Source organism: Carcharhinus amblyrhynchos, chromosome 6 (assembly GCF_965287045.1).
Source record: "Carcharhinus amblyrhynchos chromosome 6, sCarAmb.v2.hapA, whole genome shotgun sequence".
Taxonomy (NCBI): domain Eukaryota; kingdom Metazoa; phylum Chordata; class Chondrichthyes; order Carcharhiniformes; family Carcharhinidae; genus Carcharhinus; species Carcharhinus amblyrhynchos.
In genome coordinates this window covers 48,157,866-48,178,341 of record NC_137329.1, presented here as the reverse complement: position 1 = coordinate 48,178,341, position 20,476 = coordinate 48,157,866, and the positions used below count along the sequence as shown (strand labels likewise).

At 41.9% G+C, this 20,476-nt stretch overlaps 1 protein-coding gene across 1 annotated transcript in view; it reads left to right on the top strand.

The window, feature by feature from the left end:
* tssc4 (tumor suppressing subtransferable candidate 4) overlaps positions 1–17,877 on the top strand; it is a 29,569-nt gene extending 11,692 nt beyond the window's left edge. Inside the window, exon 3 of the mRNA XM_080190410.1 lies at positions 10,035–17,877. Within this exon, the coding sequence (XP_080046536.1) occupies positions 10,114–11,178 (1,065 nt within the window). The 5' untranslated portion in view covers positions 10,035–10,113 and the 3' untranslated portion in view covers positions 11,179–17,877. The remainder of the gene's footprint in view (positions 1–10,034) is intronic.
* The last annotated feature ends 2,599 nt before the right edge of the window (positions 17,878–20,476 follow it).

The following is a 20,476-nucleotide window of genomic DNA, read 5'->3' as shown; positions in this document are numbered from 1 at the left end:
GTTTAAAACACTAGTTATGGACCCACACTTCTCACTTTGAAACTGAACATGAAATTCTGTCATGTTGTGATCACTGTCGCTTAGATGTTCCTTTACCATGAGGTTATTGATCAATGCTACATCATTGCACATTACAAGGACTTTGATAGCCTGTTTCCTGGTTGGTTCTAGAAGGTACTGCTCTAAGAAATTGTCCCAAACACACTATAAATTCATTTCCAGCTTATTCTTTGCCAATCTTATTATCCCAATTGATGTATAGATTAAAGTCCACCATGATTATTGTGGTACCTTTCTTACGTGCAATGTTTATTACTTTTTATATGCTCCATCCTACAATGTAATTACTGTTAAGAGGCCAATGAACTGCCTACAAGTGACGTTTAATATTTCTTGTCTCTTCAAACTGATTCTAAACCCTGACCTTTCAAGTTAAGCTTGTCTCTCAGTACTGAACTAATGCCATCCTTGATCAACAGAGCTGCCCCAACCTCTTTGCCTTGCGCCTTGTCATTCTAGTATGTCAAATACCCTTCAACATTTAGATCCCAGTTCGGGTCACCTTTCGACCATGCCTCTGTCATGCCTCTCAAGTCCTACATATTTACCGCTATCAGTTTATCCCTTTTGTTGCAAATGCTGTGTGCATTCAAATAGTGTTTTCAATTTTTTAAAATGATTTTTGCCATTCTCAACCTTAACTGATGGTGCAGTCTTAAGATTGTATGTTGTGTTCCTTCCTGTCAGTCTTTGGTAATCATTACCCAAATTGCTGCCCTGCTCTACTACTTGTTGTTTCCCTTTACTATATTTTCTCTCATGCGATCCTTTTCCCCCACTATTTAATATAAAGCCTACTCTACTACCCCAGTTATACAATTCAGCAGATCATTGGTCCCATTATGGTTTAGGTGAAGACCGCCCCAATGGTATGATTACCACTTCCCCAGTGCTGGTGCCATTGCTGAATGAATCAAAACCCAATTCTCCCACACCAATTTTTGAGTCATGCGTTTATCTCTCTCTTGTCTTATTTACCCTACATCAGTTTGCTTGTGATTCTGTTAATAATCTAGAGATTAATACCCTTGATGTTCTGCTTTTCAGTTTGGCCCTTAGTTGCTCATACTTGGTGGAACCTCTTTTCTAGTCCAGCCAGTGTCACTGGCACTGACATGAACCAGAACAAGTGGATCCTCCCTGTCCCATTGCAATTTCCTCTCTATTCCAGAGCAGATGTTTTGAACTCTAGCCGGGTAGGTGGGGGAGGTCCGTTAATCAAGGATGAGATCAGTGTAGTAGTGAGAAAGGATTGTGATTTGGAGGATCAAAATGTGAATCCATTTGGGTGGAGATAAGAAATAGCAAAGAAAAGAATTTCAGGGAATGTTTTTGGGATAGCACCTTAGAACAAAGCATACTGAAACCAAATAGGGGACAGGCTGTTTTAGGCCTGGTAATGTGTAATGCTAGAATTGGCTAAAATGGGCTGGGAAAGTAGGTTAAAAATTAAAATGGCAGACCAACAGTTGCAGACACTTAACCAGATCTTTTGTAATTCAACAAAAATATATTCAATTGAGGAAGAAAGACACCACAGCGTGAGAAAACACGATTAAAGAAGAAGGGAGATAGGGTCATAAAGAATGTTTTGGAACATTGGCCTTTATAAATCAAAGTATTGAGTGTAAGAGTTGGAATGTTATGGTGAAGTTGTATAAGACATTGGTGAGACTGAATTTAGAGTATTGTGTGCAGTTTTGGTCACCTAATTACAGGAAGGATATTAATAAGGTTGAAAGAGTGCAAAGAAGGTTTACAAGAATGTTGCTGGGACTTGAGAAACTGTTACAGAGAAAGATTGAATAGGTTAGGGCTTTATTCCCTGGAGCGCAGAAGAATGAGGGGAGATTTGATAGAGGTGTATAAAATTATGATGGGTATAGACAGAGTGAATGCAAGCAGGCTTTTTCCACTGAGGCTAGGGGAGAAGAAAACTAGAGGGCATGGGTTAAGGGTGAAAAGTTTAAAGGGAATATTGGGGGAGGTTCTTCACACAGAGTGGTGAATGCGGGTTCACTTTTAACATTTAAGAAAAGCTTGGATAAGTACGTGGATGAGAGAGGTGTGGAGGGATATGGTCCAGGTGCAGGTCAGTGGGACTAGGCAGAATAAGTAGTTCAGCACAGCCAAGAAGGGCCAAAAGGCTTGTTTCTGTGCTGTAATGTTCTATGAAGATGCACCATCTGTGGCTAACTAAAGAAGCTAAGGATGGTTATAAAATTGAAAGAAAATATGTGCAATGCTGCAAAGATTAGTGGTATGCCAGAAAATTGGGAACATTTTTGAAACCAGCAAAAGATGACAAATTGCCTAACTAATAGAAAGCAGACAGCAGGGTTAAAATGGGCCATTTTTAGGTTGGTGAGCTGTAATTAATGCGATACTGTCGGGATCATTGGTGGGGCCTTCACGATTTACGATCTATGTTCATGATTTGGATGAAGAGATTATATTGTAGCCAAATTTCCTGATGATACATTGAATCCCTACAGTGCAGAAGGAGGCCATTCAGTCCATTGAGTCTGCACTGACCACATTCCCACCTAGGCCCTATTCCTATAACCCCACAAATATACCCTGTTAATCTCCCTGACACAAGGGTCAATTTAGCATGGCTAATCAACCTAATCTGCTCATTGATCGGTAAGAAAATAAGTTATGAGGATGACACAGAGTCTGCAAAGGAATATAGATAGGTTAAGTGAGTGGGCAAAAACTTAGTTGATAAAGTATCATGTGGGGAAATGTCCACTTTGGCAGAAAGAATAGAAAAGCAGATTATTGTTGAAATAAAGAGATGCTGCACTATAGTGATATCTTATTGCAAAGGGAATAGAGCATTAAAATAGGGAAGTCATGCTGTAACTCTACAGGGCATTGATGAAACAACACCTGGAATACTATGTACAGTTTTGGTCTCCTTACTTAATGAATGATAGATGTACGTTGGAAGCAGTTTGGGAAAGATCCACTTGGCTGATCTCTTGGATGAAAGAGTTGTCTTATGAGGAAAGCTTAAGCAGGTTGCATCTGCTGGAGTTTAGAAAAATTAGGTGATCTTAGTGAACCAGATCAGTTTCTGAGGGAGCTTAGCAGGTCAATGTTGAGAGGATGTTTTCTCATGTGAAAGAATTTAGAACTGGGGACACAGTTCAGAAGTAAGGGATGCAAGGACTGATTAGGGACAGTCAGCATGGCTTTGTGAGTAGAAAATCATGTCTTACAAATTTGATTGAGTTTTTTTGAAGGCATAACCAAGAAGGTAGATGAGGGCAGTGCAGTTGATGTTGTCTACGTGGACTTTAGCAAGGCCTTTGATGGGGTACCACATGGTAGGTTATTGCATAAGGTTAAGTCTCACATGATCCAATGGATGCAAAATTGGCTTGATGCCAAAAGACAAAGGGTTGTTTTTCAAACTGGAGGCCTTTGACCAGCGGTGTGCCTCAGCAAATGGTGCTGGGTTCACTGTTATTTGTCATTTATATTAATGATTTGGATGAGAATTTGGTAGGCATGGTTAGTAAGTTTATAGATGACACCAAGATTGGTGGCATAGTGGACAGTGAATAAGTTATCTAGGATTTCAGTAAGGCATTTGACAAAGTCCCTCATGGCAGGTTGATGAAAAAGGTTAAGGCTCATGGGATACAAGGACAGGTGGCTAGATGGGTTGAGAACTGGCTTGGCAACAGGAGACAGAGGGTAGCAGTGGAAGGGTCTTTTTCTGGCTGGAGGTCTGTGACTAGTGGTGTTCCGCAGGGCTGTGTACTGGGACCTCTGCTATTTGTGATATACATAAATGATTTGGAAGAGGGAGTAACTGGTGTGATCAGCAAGTTTGCGGATGACACAAAGATGGCTGGACTTGCTGATAGTGAAGAACAGTGTCGGACAATACAGCATGATATAGATAGGCTGGTAATTTGGGCGGTGAAATGGCAGATGGAATTTAATCCAGATAAATGCGAGGTGATGCATTTTGGAAGAAATAATGTAGGGGGGAGTTACACAATAAATGGTAGGACCATCAAGAGTATAGAAACACAGAGGGACCTAGGTGTGCAAGTCTACAAATCCTTGAAGGTGGCAGCACTGGTGGAGAAGGTGGCGAAGAAGGCATGTGGCATGCTTGCCTTTATAGGATCGGTTTTAGAGTATAAAAGCTGAAGTCTGATGTTGCAGCTGTATAGAATGTTGGTTAGGCCACTGGAGTACTGCATCCAGTTCTGGTTGCTGCAGTACCACAAGGACGTGGAGGCTTTGGAAAGAGTGCAGAGGAGGTTTACCAGGATGTTGCTTGGTATGGAAGGTCTTAGCTATGAGGAGAGATTGGGTAAACTGGGGTTGTTCTCCCTGGAAAGACGGAGAATGAGAGGAGACCTAATAGAGGTGTATAAGATTATGAAGGGTATAGATAGAGTGAACAGTGGGAAGCTGTTTCCCAGGGTTGGATGCAAAAATCACGAGGGGTCACGGGCTCAAGGTGAGAGGGGCAAGGTATAACTCAGATGTTAGAGGGATGTTTTTCACACAGAGGGTTGTGGGGGCCTGGAATGCACTGCCAAGTAGGGTGGTGGAGGCAGACACGCTAGAGTTGTTTAAGACTTACCTAGATGGAGGGATACAAAAGGATGTTCTAGTTGAAGATCAAGAGCCTGAGGACGTTCCTGGGAACTAATAGATTCCTTTCAGCCGTCCAATAAATTTTAAGGCTCACCTGTCACTTAAGTTGGAGCTATTGGGGATCTTCCATTAATGTCTGTATAGTCTGTTATATGTTTATTGGTGTCTCCTTTTTTACATCCACAGATGATTCGGTCCACCTTGTTGGCCAACAAGGGGCATACGAACAGTGGGTCATGCGAGGGCTGCTCTTGGATGTTGCTTTGAGAGTTGCTTAATGCTTCATGTCCATTAGTGTACGCTTAAACTGGACCAATTGACGGGCAACACGACAGCTCAGTGACTATCACTGTGTGCTGTACAGTTACAGGGACCTGGGTCGGATCTCCAGCTTGGGTCAATGTCTGTGGGAGTTTGCACGTTCTCCCCGTGCTTGCATGGGTTTTCTCTGGGCGCTCCGGTTTCCTCCCACACTCCAAAAATGTGCTTTTTAGACTGATTAGTGTCAATAAATTGTCCCTAAATTGGATCTCCCTTAGTCTGGCGCACAAAGAATTCCCTAAATTTGCACCCCTATATTGTGGAGTCCACTAGATGTGGGCAAAAGTCGTAGGTAGAAGAAGGACTTGAATAAGGCACTCACTGAGTGTTAAAATGGGTGGTGTGGGCTTGTAGGGCCGAAGGGCCTGTTTCCTGCGCTGTGCTGTTCTTTGTTCTTTGATCAAGATCCCACTGCAATCAATTGGGCTGACGAATGGCAGATGGAGTTTAATTTAGATAAATGCGAGGTGATGCATTTGGTCAATTGAACCAGAGCAGGACTTACTCAGTTAATGGTAGGGCGTTGGGGAGAGTTGTAGAACGGAGAGATCTAGGGGTACAGATTCATAGCTCCTTGAAAGTGGAGTCACAGGTGGACGGAGTGGTTAAGTAGGCATTCAACATGCTTGGTTTCATTGATCAGAACATTGAATACAGGAGTTGGGACGTCTTATTGAAGTTGTACAAAACATTGGTAAGGCCACACTTGGAATACTGTATACGGTTCTGGTCACCCTGTTGTAGAAAGGACATTATTAAACAAGAAAAGAGTGCAGAAAAGATTTACTAGAATGCTACCGGGACTTGATGGTTTGAGTTATAAGGAGAGACTGGGATTTTTTTCTCTCGAGTGTAGAAGGCTGTAGGGTGACCTTGTAGAGGTCTTTAAAATAATGAGGCACAGATCAGCTAGAAAGTCAGTATCTTTTCCCTGAAGTAGGGGAGTCTAAAATTAGAGAGCATAGGTTTAAGGTGAGAGGGGAGAGATACAAGTGTCCAGAGGGGCAATTTTTTTCACAGTGGGTGGTGAATATTTGGAACAAGCTTCCAGAGATGGTAGTAGAGGCAGATACAATTTTGTCTTTTAAAAAGCGTTTAGACAGTTACATGGGTAAGCTGGGTATAGAGGGATACGGACCAAACGTGGACAATTGGAACTAGCTTAGGGGTTTAAAAAAAAAGCAGGGGGGGTATGGACAAGTTGGGCTGAAGGGCTGTTTTCATGCTATAAACCTGTGACTCAAAGGGATCTCCCATTTAAGATGGAGATGAGGAATTTGTTCTCAGAGGGTCTTTAGTCTTTGGAATTCTGCCACAAAGAGCAGAGGCAATTGGGCTATTGAATACATTCAAGGCTGAATTAGGCAGATTTTTGATTGACAAAAGGAGTTAACGATTATGGGGGACAGTCAGGAAAGTGGTCACAGCCAGATCAGATTTTACCTTATTGAATAACAGATGTCACCAAAAGAAAAGGGAACAAATGTTATGATGTGAAATTGTTGAACTCACTGTTGTATCTGGAAGACTATAAAGTGCCAAATCAAAAGATGAGGGCAGTGCTGTTTAGAACATTACAGCGCAGTACAGGCCCTTCGGCCCTCGATGTTGTGCCAACCAGTGGAACCAATCTAATGACCCTCTAACCTAAACTAATCCAATGTTAGCCATTTGCCTATCCACTGACCATTTGAACGCCCTTAAAGTTGGTGAGTCCACAACTGCTGCAGGCAGGACATTCCACGCTCCCTCTGAATAAAGAACCTACCTCTGACATCCGTCCTATAATTACCACCCCTCAATTTAAAGCTATGTCCCCTCATGTTGGCCATCACCATCTGAGGAAAAAGGCTCTCACTGCCCACCCTATCTAACCCTCTGATCATCTTGTATGCCTCAATTAGGTCACCTCTTAACCTTCTCTCTAACGAAAATAACCTCAAGTCCCTCAACCTTTCCTCATAAGATCTTCCCACCATACCAGGCAACATCCTGGTAAACCTCCTCTGCACCCTTTCCAATGCCTCCACATCTTTCTTATAATGCAGCGACCAGAACTGTACGCAATACTCCAAGTGCGGCCGCACCAGAGTTTTGTACAGTTGCAACATGACCTCACGGCTCTGAAATTCAATTCCTCTACCAATAAAAGCTAACACACTGTACGCCTTCTTAACAACCTTATCAACCTGGGTGCCAACTTTCAGGGATCTGTGCACATGTACACCGAGATCTCTCTGCTCGTCGACACTACTAAGAGTCCTTCCATTAGCCCTATATTCTGCACTCCTGTTACTCTTACCAAAGTGAATCACCTCACACTTTTCCACATTAAACTACATTTGCCACCTCTCAGCCCAGCTCTGCAGCTTACCTATGTCCTGCTGCAAACTGTAACATCCATCCTCACTGTCTGCAACTCCTCCGACTTTGGTTTCGTCAGCAAATTTACTAACCCATCCTTCTACACCCTCATCTAGGTCATTTATAAAAATGACAAACAGCAGTGGCCCCAAAACAGATCCCTGAGGTACTCCACTTGTAACTGAACTCCAGGTTGAATATTTCCCATCAACCATCAACCATCACCCTCTGTCTTCTATCAGCTAGCCAATTCCTGATCCAAACTGCTAAATCACCCTCAATCCCATGCATTTGCATTTTCTGCAGTAGCCTACCATGGGGAACCTTATCAAACGCTTTGCTAAAATCCACATACACCATGTCAACTGCATTACCCTTTATCCACCTCTTTGGTCACCTTTTCAAAAAACTCGAAGGTTTGTGAGGCACGACCTACCCTTCACAAAACCGTGTTGACTATCCCTACTCAATTTATTTCTCTCTAGGTGATTATAAATCCTATCCCTTATAATTCTTTCCAAAACTTTGCCCACAACAGAAGTAAGACTCACCAGCCTATAATTCCCAGGATGGTCTCAACTCCCCTTCTTGAACAAGGGGACAACATTTGCTATCTTCCTGTCTTCTGGCACTATACCTGTAGCCTCGGCTAGCAGTGTATGCCACCCGAGGCCTGAAGCAATGCAATGCAAGCCATATGACAACCAGGTGTGGTATTGAACAAGCCATGGCTATGCTGAAGAAACATTTCTTGTTCCGGGCCCTGAATTTTCAGGATGGTGGGGGCTCAGCAGGGATCAAGTCGGGTCCGATGCTATTTTACACTTTAACAAGCATTGACTTGTAGAAGACGGAGCTTCTGCCTATCACCAGAAATAAGTCTCACTTTGAGAGAAGACGACCAGTCGGGTTGGGCAGCAGCTCTCCATTCATTTCAGGAACAACACTGCACTGGCCAGAAGGGGAGCTGCAACTAACTGTTCGAAACTATGTGCTGGGAATCGAAGGAAAGATAAACCATAAGACCATAATATATAGGAACAGAGTTGGGCCATTCGGTCCATTGAATTTGCTCCACCATTCAGTCATGGCTGATGTGTTTCTCTACCCCATTGTCCTGCCTTTTTTCTGTAACCTTTGATCCCCTTATCAATCAGGAACCTATCTATTTCTGCCTTAAGGACACTCAATGACAAGGCCTCCATAGCCTTCTGTAACAATGAATTCCGCTGGCTGAAGAAGTTCATCCTCATCTTGGTTTAAAAGAGTCGTACCTTCACTTTAAGGTTGAGCACTTGGGCTCTAGTCTCTCCAACTAATGGAAACATCTTCCCAATGTCCACTCTATCCAGGCCTTTCAGTATTCTGTAAGTTTCAATGATATCCCCCCTCATCCTTCTAAACTCCATTGAGTAAACTGATTTTGAGCTTCACTGAATAATTTTAGTTATTAGAGTGGGTATGAACCAGTGATCTAAAATGACAGGTGATCAGAATGCTGCACTTACACTTGCAAAGTGGATGGGGCTGTTTAAAAAAAACAGTCATCCAATCTCTATTTGGTCTCCCCAGTGTAGAAGAGAGTGCATTGTTAGTAGAAAATACAATATACTAACATTTGAAGAAATACAAGTAAAGGAAGGAATTGTTTGGATCCTTGGTCGGTAAGGAGGAAGAAGGTAAAAGGATGGATATTGCCTCTCCTGCATTTGAATGGGAGATTGCTGTGGCAGTGGGAACAGTCTCTTCAGAATGCTTCTGGGAGGGAAGGAAAGTCATGTTTGCTGGGTAGTGGAGAAATGGTAGAAGATTTATCTGTGGAACATTGGAGTTAGTAGGATGGAAGATGAGGAGAGGGGGAATTATTTTATAATTGGGTAGGTGGGGAGTAGTGTGTAACCAGAAGTGTGGGAAAATGAAATGGAAATAGCTGAGAGCCCATCAGCTCAGGAGGGTGGTGGGAATCTTTGCACGAGGAAAAGGAAGATGGTGGTTCGGAAGCTAACACCATCCAAAATGGAGAAACGCTAGAATGGTATAGTGCCTTTACAGGAAGCAGGGCAGAAAAAAGTATAAGGTATATTTATTATTAGACACAAGTAAAGCTTACATTAATGCTGCAATAAAGTTACTGTGAAATTCCCCTAGTTGAGTTGACTGGGAGTCTGGGCTTATGATGGATATTTTTAAAACATAGTTAATGTGCCCTGCTGAACTGATCCAAATGCCTACTGAATTGGCAGTTACTTAGTCACTTAGGCTGCACAGAATCACCCACATTCAATTAATCCACTTGGTGTTAAACCATTCACCATTAAGCAGATTTGGAACATGTCACAGAAGACCACAGAAGAAAGCAAAATTTACAAGTTATTCTGGATGAGTAACTTTAATAATCAGTTACCAGTTTGGTTTTTAATACTGATAAATGAATTGATGTCTCTACTATGCTAGCTTTTACCGCATGACAAAACAGTAAGTTCCTAATATTTATGAATTACTGTTTCTGTTTAAAGCTCGATGGAATTTAATTTTTATATGTTGCACTTATTATAATAATTTTAGTGCACAAAATGCATTTCTTTGTCAAAGCTTATGTGTGTTTAAAGTCCTTTTGGTTACTAAGCTTTTTATTGTTCACTTTGCTGATTTTTAACCAGGCTGTGAGCTCCCTGGACATCTGGAAGCAACTGTTTGCTGCAGTGCCATCTGAAGGCAACACTCCACTATTGCAATAAAATGGCTGACAGAGAAACTAATATGGTTTCCACAGATGTCTTGGTTCTAAAGGATCCTGATCATGAAACCAGGTTACCCAGTGATACTGACTCAGAGACCAATCTGCAGTCATTCAATTCTTTGTCACCTCTTAGTGAATCTGATCCAGACTCCTGGTCCCCAGATGATTCACTTACTGATGGGGTTGAACCACAGTGTGACTACATGTCAAATCATTCTTTATCTACAGTTGGAAGTAGCCCTCCATCACAACTGTTTCAGCTACGGGGAACTAGTTCTGGCTTCTCTTTTCGTAGTCAGAATATATTCAGTGGTTTGGAGAACATAGTAAAATTTGATGCATCACAGCCCAGGGACAACAACACAATTGATGGAGAATTTAAGCTTCCACCAAATCCTCAGAGAAAGGTGACAGGGGAGTCTCCTTCAGGAAAGCAGAGCAGTCCTTCAAAGAGACAGATTGCTGGGGAGGCTCCCAGAGGAAAGCAGAGCAGTATCCCATATAAAAAAGCACAGTCTGTCCCAGACTACCTTCTCCACCCAGAACGCTGGACCAAGTATAGCCTGGAAGATGTTCCTGAAACCAGCAGTAAGAAGAATACAGCAGTGGCATTTGAGTTCATGGACAGCTTGAAGAAACAAAGAAAAAAATCTACAATGGACCTGGATGAAAGTGTTACTTCCTCTTTTGCTCAGGAGTTCGACAATGTTTCTGGTAAAATTCTGTTTTCCAAGCCATTGAAACCAACAAGCAGCAGGTTGGATGGTGTAGACAGGACAGAACTGGAAGGTCATGGTGTGGTCAGGAAGCTGGCAAAGAGACAATCACTGAATCCAGAGGATACTGGTCAAGTGGATTTGGCACACCTAGATTATGGTGAAATTAAGGAAGTGGAAGATGTGAGAATATGGGGGCATGAAAAAGATACAGAGGAGTCAGTGAAAGATGGGAAAAGTGGGACTACAGGGGAGATGGTACATGAATCAGTGGTATTTCACAGTGGAAGAAAGAGGAACCGAATGAACATTCGAGTGAAACCTGGTAAAGACAATGAAGATGACTAATGCCTAATTAGTTTGATCCCTGATGTTTTAAAATTGATTATTTCAAAATCATTATCCAGCTGAATTTTATGTCTACTTTGGCTGGATGCCTGTGTTTAACACTTTGCTGTTAATTACATTAAACTGAAGGATGGCTGGGGAAAAGACATTTAGTATCTTAGATGTAATTAAAGGTCAGTGGAAAAGAAAAAATGCAGTGAGATCCTGAACTAGTGAAGGGAAACATAATCTTTAATAAAGACTTTTTGTTAAATTTTAAGTGCTCTGTCCTGAATTATAAATAAGCAATGTGATTTAGAAACTTCTGGACTAAAAGAATGAGACAAGATTACATGAGATGCTATTTAATAATGCTTAACAGTTGAAATTGGAGTTACAGAAGACTCAATTTAATAATTCAAGTATGTTGCCCATTTTTGGGAGAAGGTGGATGGAGAGAAGGAAGCTAACAGGAAATTATGATAAATTTCACTCTTAACCCCATCATGCTACATTGCATTGCAAAAGCACTGCGAACCTTAATTGCTATGAACAAAACATATAAATCAGATAATTAGAGACTGTTTACTACGTATTCAAGTATGAAAACTGAACTCAAAATGTGTGAAAAAAAAAGCTAGATAATTAACTGGTCTACCAATCCATGCTGGAAAATTTTGTACATTACACTTGCTCAGACTGCACACATCCACCTCCAGATTACAGTAACAACTCTGGTCAAAATGATCTAAGCAAAGCTTGCAACTTATGAAAAGCATTTTAATGGATACATTCAATTATGTTATTGTGATTGGGCTCTCAACTCTGTTGGAGACATTCTAGGATGGTTATTGCAAGATGGCCCGACCATGTGATATCTGTAAATGCAAATCTGGTGAATCAGCAAGTACTGGCACGCAGGTGAAGAGAGAAAGCCAAGAGCTGGGGAGAAGGGAAACGGAAGATGGGAGTAGCTTTTGCAGGAGTGAACCAGAGATGGAAGGAATTTTTCTCCTAATAGTAACTCATAGTGCATCAATAACATAGTAATAATGGTAAAATTCAAATTTCCCATTATCAACAGTAATATAACTTGCTGCTAGAATTAGCTGCTGACTGCACTAGTCTGATAGTCTACCTGTAACTCGTATTAAGTGTATAACCCACAGACACTTTCCCTATCACTACAGTGTGCTACATGTTGTCTAATCAGTCCCCAGGTTTCATTCACCTCTTTACTGTCTGCACCTTTCATAAAGCAATGATCCACTCACTGTGTTGCTTATGCTACAATCAACTTTATAGAAAATATTTACCTCCGTCCTCCAGTCTCCCTGTCTGCCGAACACACCCATCCCAATTCAAGAGCCATTTAGCCCCAGTCTCTCTCTCTCTCTCTCTCTCTCTATACCACTCCCACTTCCATTCCCTTGCCCTGTATCCCAATTTTTTTGTATGTTACAAATTGCCTCTCTTTGTACGCCCCTCTGAGTTCCCCAATCCATCTTCCCTGAAATGAATACACTACTTGTCAAGAGCATAAATAGCATCAATAGTGAAAGTTACAAAATGAAAATTAAATGAAAATCATAACAAGAAATTCTCCAAAAAGGAACTATTAAACGATTTTAGTAGCTGTGCAAATAAAGCAGAAAGTTCTGTAAATATTCAGCATGTCAGGAAGCATTTTTGGAGGACATGCACAGTTGTTGGTGTTTCAGCTCAATGACCTTGCATCAGAACCGGGGAAAAAGTAAAAATGTGATAGGTTTTAGTAGTGATATAAGGGCAGGTGGGATAAACAAAGAAGATTTGTTTAGGATGAAGGATAGGAGAGATTAAATGGAAGAACATTGTTGGTGGTCCAAGAAGGATGATACCGGGACAAATAAATAAAAGATTTGTTTAGAAGAGATGTGAATCACAGAATTATGTAGTTGTCATCTGAAAGCAAAAACAAGTGTGAAACCAAAACCTGCAAAGTAAAAGGAAGCAAAATTAGGCAGAGTTTATGGTTTGAAACTGCTGAACTCTGAGTCTGGATGGCAATGAAGTGCCTAATCAGAAGATGAGATGCTACTCCTCAAGCTTAAATTGAATATTGCAGGAGGCTAAGGACAGAGAGGTCAGTATGGCAGCAAGGTGGAAAAATAGAATCTTGACCAAAGGTGTTCCACAAAGTGATCACCAATCTGCATTTGGTCTCCCTGATGTCGAGCAGATCACATTTCTGATCAGTGAAAACAGTATGTTAAATTGAAATAATACATGTATGTAAAACAGCAATTTACAAGGAGTGTTCAGGGCCTTGAATGCTTTTTTAAACGAAAGACTAACTGGTCTTCAACCACATCCTCTTCTGCTTGGCTGTTGTTTTTGCATCAGATAAATTAATCTTCAGCTCCATTCATTTGCTCTAAATAAAAGATGTTGCTTTTCTGGGATATGTTGAACATTCCAAATCCAATTCCCTCATTTTTTTCCCCCTGTGCTTTGGCATGGTGCTGTTTCTTGCTTCCGATTTCCACTTTTCTTCCTCCTTGACATGTTCAACCTTTAAATCTTCCCTTCCCCTCTTCAACTTATCTGTTCCATTTGTGGGTATTGATTATCAAATAATATTTACTACAGGGCAACTGACTCCTACAGGTACCTCGACTACACTCCCTCACCCTGCTCTGGTTAAAAACTTCTTTTCTCTCAGTTTTGCCATTTTCATTGCATGTGTTCTGATGATGAACCCCGCCATACCAACACCTCTGATTATCTCAACCAAACACTCCAGCTCATGGATCTAACAGAGGCCTCAACCTGGGTCTGTGCCATTTTCCATACTTCTGCTTTCATCTGTTCTCCCTTCTATAATTATTATAGGATTCCCTTTGATGACAACTTCTACCCCACCAACCAACAGATCATCCTTCACCATTTCCTGCATCTCCTGTGTAATGCCACCATCACAAAAATGGGCAACATACTTGAATTATTAAATTGGGTCTTCTGTAACTCCAATTTCAGCATTCCAAAGGGATTTCCCTCTATGATATCCTGATTCAGTCTTCATTTTCCCCAAAAATCCCCTTCCTTTCCCACAGCACCTTTTCATGCAGGTACAGGAGATACAACACCTGCCCTTTCACCTCTCTCTCCAGGTCTCCAAGCACTCCTAAGGGTTAGAAATTCTAACAGGGTCAGACAGGGTAGATGCAGAAGGGATGTTCCCAATGGTGGGGGAGTCCAGAACCAGAAGTCATAGTTTAAAGAAAAGGGCTAAACCTCTTGGAACAGAGGTGAGGAGAAATTTCTTCACACAGAGTGGTGAATGTGTGGAATTCACTACCACAGGAAGTAGTTGAGGCCAAAACATGTAATCTCGAGGAAATTAGATATAGCTGTTGGGGCTAAAGGGATCAAGGGATATTGGGGGGATCAGGATATTGAATTTCATGATCAGCCATGATCATAATGAATGGGGGAGCAGGCTTGAAAGGCTGAATGACCTCCTGTTTTCTAGTTTTTATACTTGCTGCTCACAATGCAGTTTGCCCAACTTTGGTAATAGCAAATGAAGACTGCGTGATCACTTTGAGAAATCTTTAATTGAGTTTTGCTTATTCTAATTTTTCTCTCGCCTTCAGATGGCAACTGTTCTTAATTTAGCCGGTCACATCTACTCTAGACACATCTTTTGTTCCTTTACATGTTTCATTATCACTCGTCTTGGCTTTGCACCAACAATGCTTTTTTTGTCACTTAATCTTCAATCTTCCACCTTATCACAAACTTTCCCTTTGTTCTTTTTCCCATCCTTCCTCGTTTCACTTGTCTAAAACTATAACACTTTACGCAGTTCTGATGAAAAGTCATCAATCTGAAATGTTAACTATTGTTTCTGTATCCACAAAAACAGTGATTTGCTGAGATTTGCAGCATTTTCTACTTTTATTTCACATTTCCAGTATTCAGCTTCTTTGAAAGTGTGGAGCAAAGCAGTGTTTGATTTCAAACAATAGCTTGTGTCTAGGCAAAACTTTAATTGCCTATGGTATGCTTTTTTTCTGATCTACAGCAGTTGCACTATGTTCCATAAGTGCTTCTGATTTTCACATGCAGTTCCACAGCCAGTAACTCCCTTTAATACAGACTCTGAGAAGAGTGCCAGGCAGGCATAATAGACAGGCAGGTAATTATAGACCAGTGAGCCTTCTGTTATGGGCAAAGGTTTGGAAAGGATTATAAGAGATAGGATGTATAATCATCTAGAAAGGAATAATTTGATTAGGGATAGTCAGCACAGTTTTTTGAAGAGTAGGACATGCCTTACAAACCTTACTGAGTTCTTTGAGAAGATGACCAAAGAGGTGGATGAAGATAAAGCAGTTGATGTGGTGTATATGGATTTCAGTAAAGCATTTGACAAGGTTCCCCATGGTAAGCTATTGCAGAAAATGCAGAGGCATGGGATTGAGGGTGATCTAGCGATTTGGATCAGAAGTTGGCTAGCTGTATGAAGACAGAGGATGGTAGTTGATGGGAAATGTTCATCCTGGAGTTCTGTTACTAGTGGTACATTGCAAGGATCTGTTTTAGGGCCAGTGCTGTTTTATCATTTTTATAAATGACCTGGATGAGGGCGTAGAAGGATGGGTTAGTAAATTTGCAGATGACATTAAAGTCGGTGGAGTTGTGGACAGTGTGGAAGGATGTTGCAGATTACAGAGCAACGTAGATAAGCTGCAGAGCTGGGCTGAGAGGTGGCAAATGGAGTTTAATACAGAAAAGTGTGAGGTGATCCACTTTGGAAGAAGTAACAGGAATACAGAGTATTGGGCCAATGATAAGATACTTGGTAGTATGGATGAGCAGAGATCTCAGCGTCCATGTGCATAGATCCCTGAAAGTTGGCACCCATGTTGATAGGGTTGTGAAGAAGGCATACAGTGTGTTAGCTTTTATTGGTAGAGGGATTGAGTTTCGGAGCCATGAGGTCATGTTGCAGCTGTACAAAACACTGGTGCAGCTGCACTTGGAGTACGGCGTACAGTTCTGGTCGCCGCATTATATGCAGGATGTGGAAGCATTGGAAAGGGTGCAGAGGAGATTTACCAGGATGTTGCCTGGTATGGTGAGAAGGCCTTATGAGGAAAGGCTGAGGGACTTGAGGCTGTTTTCATTAGAGAGAAGAAGGTTAAGAGGTGACTTAATAGAGGCCTGCAACATGATCAGAGGACTAGATAGGGTGGACAATGAGAGCCTTTTTCCTCGGATGGTGATAGCTAGCACAAGGGGACATAGCTTTAAATTGAAGGGTCATAGATATAGGACAGATGTCAGAGGCAGTTCTTTACTCAGAGTAGTGAGGGTGTGGAATGCCCTGCCTGCAACAATAGTGGACTCGCCAACATTAAGGGCATTTAAATGGTCATTGGATAAACATATGGATGATATTGGAATAGTGTAGGTTAGATGGGCTTTAGATTCACAGGTTGGCACAACATCAGGGGCTGAAGGGCCTGCACTGCACTGTAATGTTCGATGTTTTGGCTAAGGTGCAGCATTAAATCAACCCCAAAAGTGGGTGCCATGCTGTATTCTGTCAGCTTAGATCTTGTCTGATGGAGTCCAAGATAGGGTGCAATGTTTCATCTTGTTGGTTTGGTTCTTGGTTGCCCCTTACGTGGGACCATGAATTGGATTGTATTTGAATTGGGTTTTTGGCTGGAATAAAAATACCAGAAGATACTAGAACAAAATCATGATGTATGCTGTCGGTCCTGGTGCCATAATAAGTGGAAATGTTGATCAGGTATCTGATGGCAGCTGGCCTGCGCAAAGGTCACTCTGTAGTCAAGAACGAAACCAGCCTAAGGCAGTGCCTGAGAAGAGGGACCAAGCACATCAAATTTGTTAGATATCTGATCCATGAGGTCTCTGGATTTGCTCCCAGTTTAATCGAGTCCTATCTCCAGTTTCCACCTTGACCAAAATATAGTATCACCACTTTGGGTGATACAGTATGGAGAGAACCATAGCACAGGTCATGTTGGAGCTCAAGTATTGTTTTAAACTGAAAGTCCTAACAACTAATCATTGAAACACAAATCTATACTGTTGTGCATGAGGCTCAATCACTCTTTCTCCCTCTGCTTTCTGTACCATGGTCAAGGCTGCTGTCCCACTTCCTGCATATCTCCCTGGACAGTGGAGCTGGGGGAATAAAAGAGCGCAAGAAAGAACAAGACTGAGAGTGGATCCAGATAGATGAAAGAAGGAGACTGAGAGTGGAGCCGGGAGGACAGAGAAGCATGAGAAACAGCGAGACTGAGAGTGGATAGAACAGTGCCATCGGAGTCACTGAGGAGCATCTGGAAAAATCTGCTCTGTCACCATAACCAGGGAGGGGATCGCAGAGGACCTGGTGCTTAACTGGAGGAAGAGCAGTCAACAAATACCGGTTTAAAAAGTGGTGTAGGACAGATACATAAGTTTTTAACTGAAGAAAGGCTAATTTTGCAGGAATGAGAAGGGACTTGGCTGAGATAGACTGGACAACACTGCTAGGGGATAAACCAGTAGAAAACCAAACGTGCAAAGTAGATATATCCCTCCAAAAATAAGAATGATACTGCCAAATCTAGACCCTTCTGGTTGTCTAGAAGAAGGTGTTCTCATGTGTGATGATGGTGTCAATGTCGATGATCTGGCATGTCTTGCAGAGGTTGCTGTGGCAGGGTTGTGTGGTATTGTGGTCTCTGTTCTCCTACACAATACCACACAACCCTGCCACAGCAACCTCTGCAAGACATGCCGGATCATTGACATGGATACCATCATCACACGTGAGAACACCATCCACCAGGTACACGGTAAATACTCCTGCAACTCGGCCAACATTGTCTACCTGATATGTTGCAAGAAAGGATGTCCTGAAGCATGGTACATTGGGGAAACCATGCAGATGCTACGACAACGGATGAATGAACATCGCTCGACAATCACCAGGCAAGACTGTTCCCTTCCTGTTGGCGAACACTTCTGACCTTCAGGTAAGCATTCTCCAAGGCGGCCTTCACAACACATGACAGCGCAGAGTCACTGAGCAGAGACTGATAGCCAAGTTCCGCACACATGAGGACGGTCTCAACAGGAATCTTGGGTTCATGTCGCACTATCTGTAACCCCCGTGACTTGCCTGGGTTTGCAAAACCTCACTGTACTGGCTGGAGACAATACACATCTCTTTAACCTGTGATCAGTGCTCCTTCCACTCACATTGTTAGCCACTTTAAGACTTGAACAGCAGGTTAGGTGTAAAGATTCGCATTCTAATCAGTAACCTGTAAACTGTCTGTGCTTTATATGCTCTGAGGCCAGAACTCTCCATTCACCTGACGAAGAGGGTAACCTCGAAAGCTAGTGAGTGTACTATCAAATAAATTGGTTGGACTTAAACCTGGTGTTGTCAGACATTTTACTGTGTTTACCCCAGTCCAACGCCAGCATATCCACATCATGTCTAGAAGAATACAGGGGAAGATCAGACAGAAAAAGAAAGCATATCATAGGCACAAAGAACTAAGCACCGCAGATAGCCTTGATGACTATAGGAAGTATATATTCTACCTTAGTCCATCTGGAGTTGAAATCCTCATCTACGTATCCGTATGTTCATTATTTTCAGACTCAACTATTCCGATGCTCTCTTGACTTGCCAACCATCCCTGTAAATTTAAACTCATTCGAAACTCTGCTACTATGTTCTTTTTACCCATCACCTCTACTCATTGACCTACACTGGTTCTGGGTCCTATGATCACAATATAAACATCACACCCTTCTGTACAAATATCTTGATGGCCTTGCCCCTGCCTAGCTCTGAATGTTTCTATCCCTGCAGTCCTCTGAAAAGTCTGTGTTCCTCCAATTCTAGTCTCTTGTAGATCCTGTTTGTTGCTCCACAATTGATGGTCAAAGCTCTGGAGTTCCTTCCCTGTATCCCTTTGCCTCTCTATTCCTCTTTAATACAGTCCTTAAATCCTATCTATTTGATCAAGTTCTTTGGTGGTAATTTCCTAATATTGCTCAAATGTTGTTTAATAATGCTGCTGTGAAGCAGTTTGAGCAATTTTGCTGCACTGATAACATATTTAATGTGAGAAATTAGCGCCCCTAATAAATGTATTTTCTGTATAGCATAGAACTCTTATGTGGTTAACTAAACAGCATTGATTCTCAGGAAAGACAATTTCTGACCAGGCAACAATTCTAAACAGTCCGCGGAAATGGAAGGGTCACTTGGCTTAGGCTACCATGTTGATACTTCTAAGTTGGTAGGATGGAGTCTTGCTCCCCTCCCCGCAAAAAAAACTCCCCCTGTACCCCCCCACCTCCCTATCTGTACAAGTGCTTAAAAAGGACAAGAAAATAGCCGTCAGCATGCCGTAACCTAAAAAGCTGACCTTGAGCTGGGAGATAAACAGGAGGGGGAGTGATCATCTTGACATTTTGGGTACTTGTCATGTGTCCATTGGATAGAAGGGTTTAAGCAAATGATTGACACAAGGTAAACTTCATGCCCCCAGAAATATGATATACCAATGTGTGCATACAAAGGGGTAGTAGTCAAACCATTATCTGGGAGAAGACCAAGAGCTTTCTGTCATCTCAGCCCACTCAAGATAGGAAAGAATAAAGAAAGGAAAGAAGACTACTGTCAGCAAATGGTGAAACACTGTCACTCATACATTGGTTGTCCATTTTCTGGGATCAGTAAACTGTTCTCAACTGCCAGGAGTCGGATACTTTTTCTACCTAATTAATTCATACACCATATCTTAACTGTTGCTTCTTAATAAACTTTATGTATTCTCTTAAAATTATGTAAGAATAGTTGACTACCTATCTTAGGTATCTCTGGCTGTCAAATCCAAAATCTTACAAACTGATGTCAGAGCGGGATAAACAGCAGTTTAGATAATATTGTCTTAAAATATGAGAAGCAATAACCGTTAGGTTGTAGCTAATCACATGTGGAGCAATGATTACGTGAAAGCAGACATTACAATGACATTGGCATATACTAAGGAATATCTGATAGAAAGTCTGACTGAGAAAATGGGTGCTTCCAGAGGTGAACTAGGACAGTATGGCCAATGGTCTGCTCAAGGAGTTAGAGGATGACCTACGAAGGACCCTGTTAGTATCTCACTGAAAGCCCGAGTGCATTTGTGGAGAGACTTCATAACTGTTACCAGAAGAGCTGGTTGGAAGCGGGAAAGGACCTAGATGATGACGCTGCATTTTGGGACTCCTTGACTTT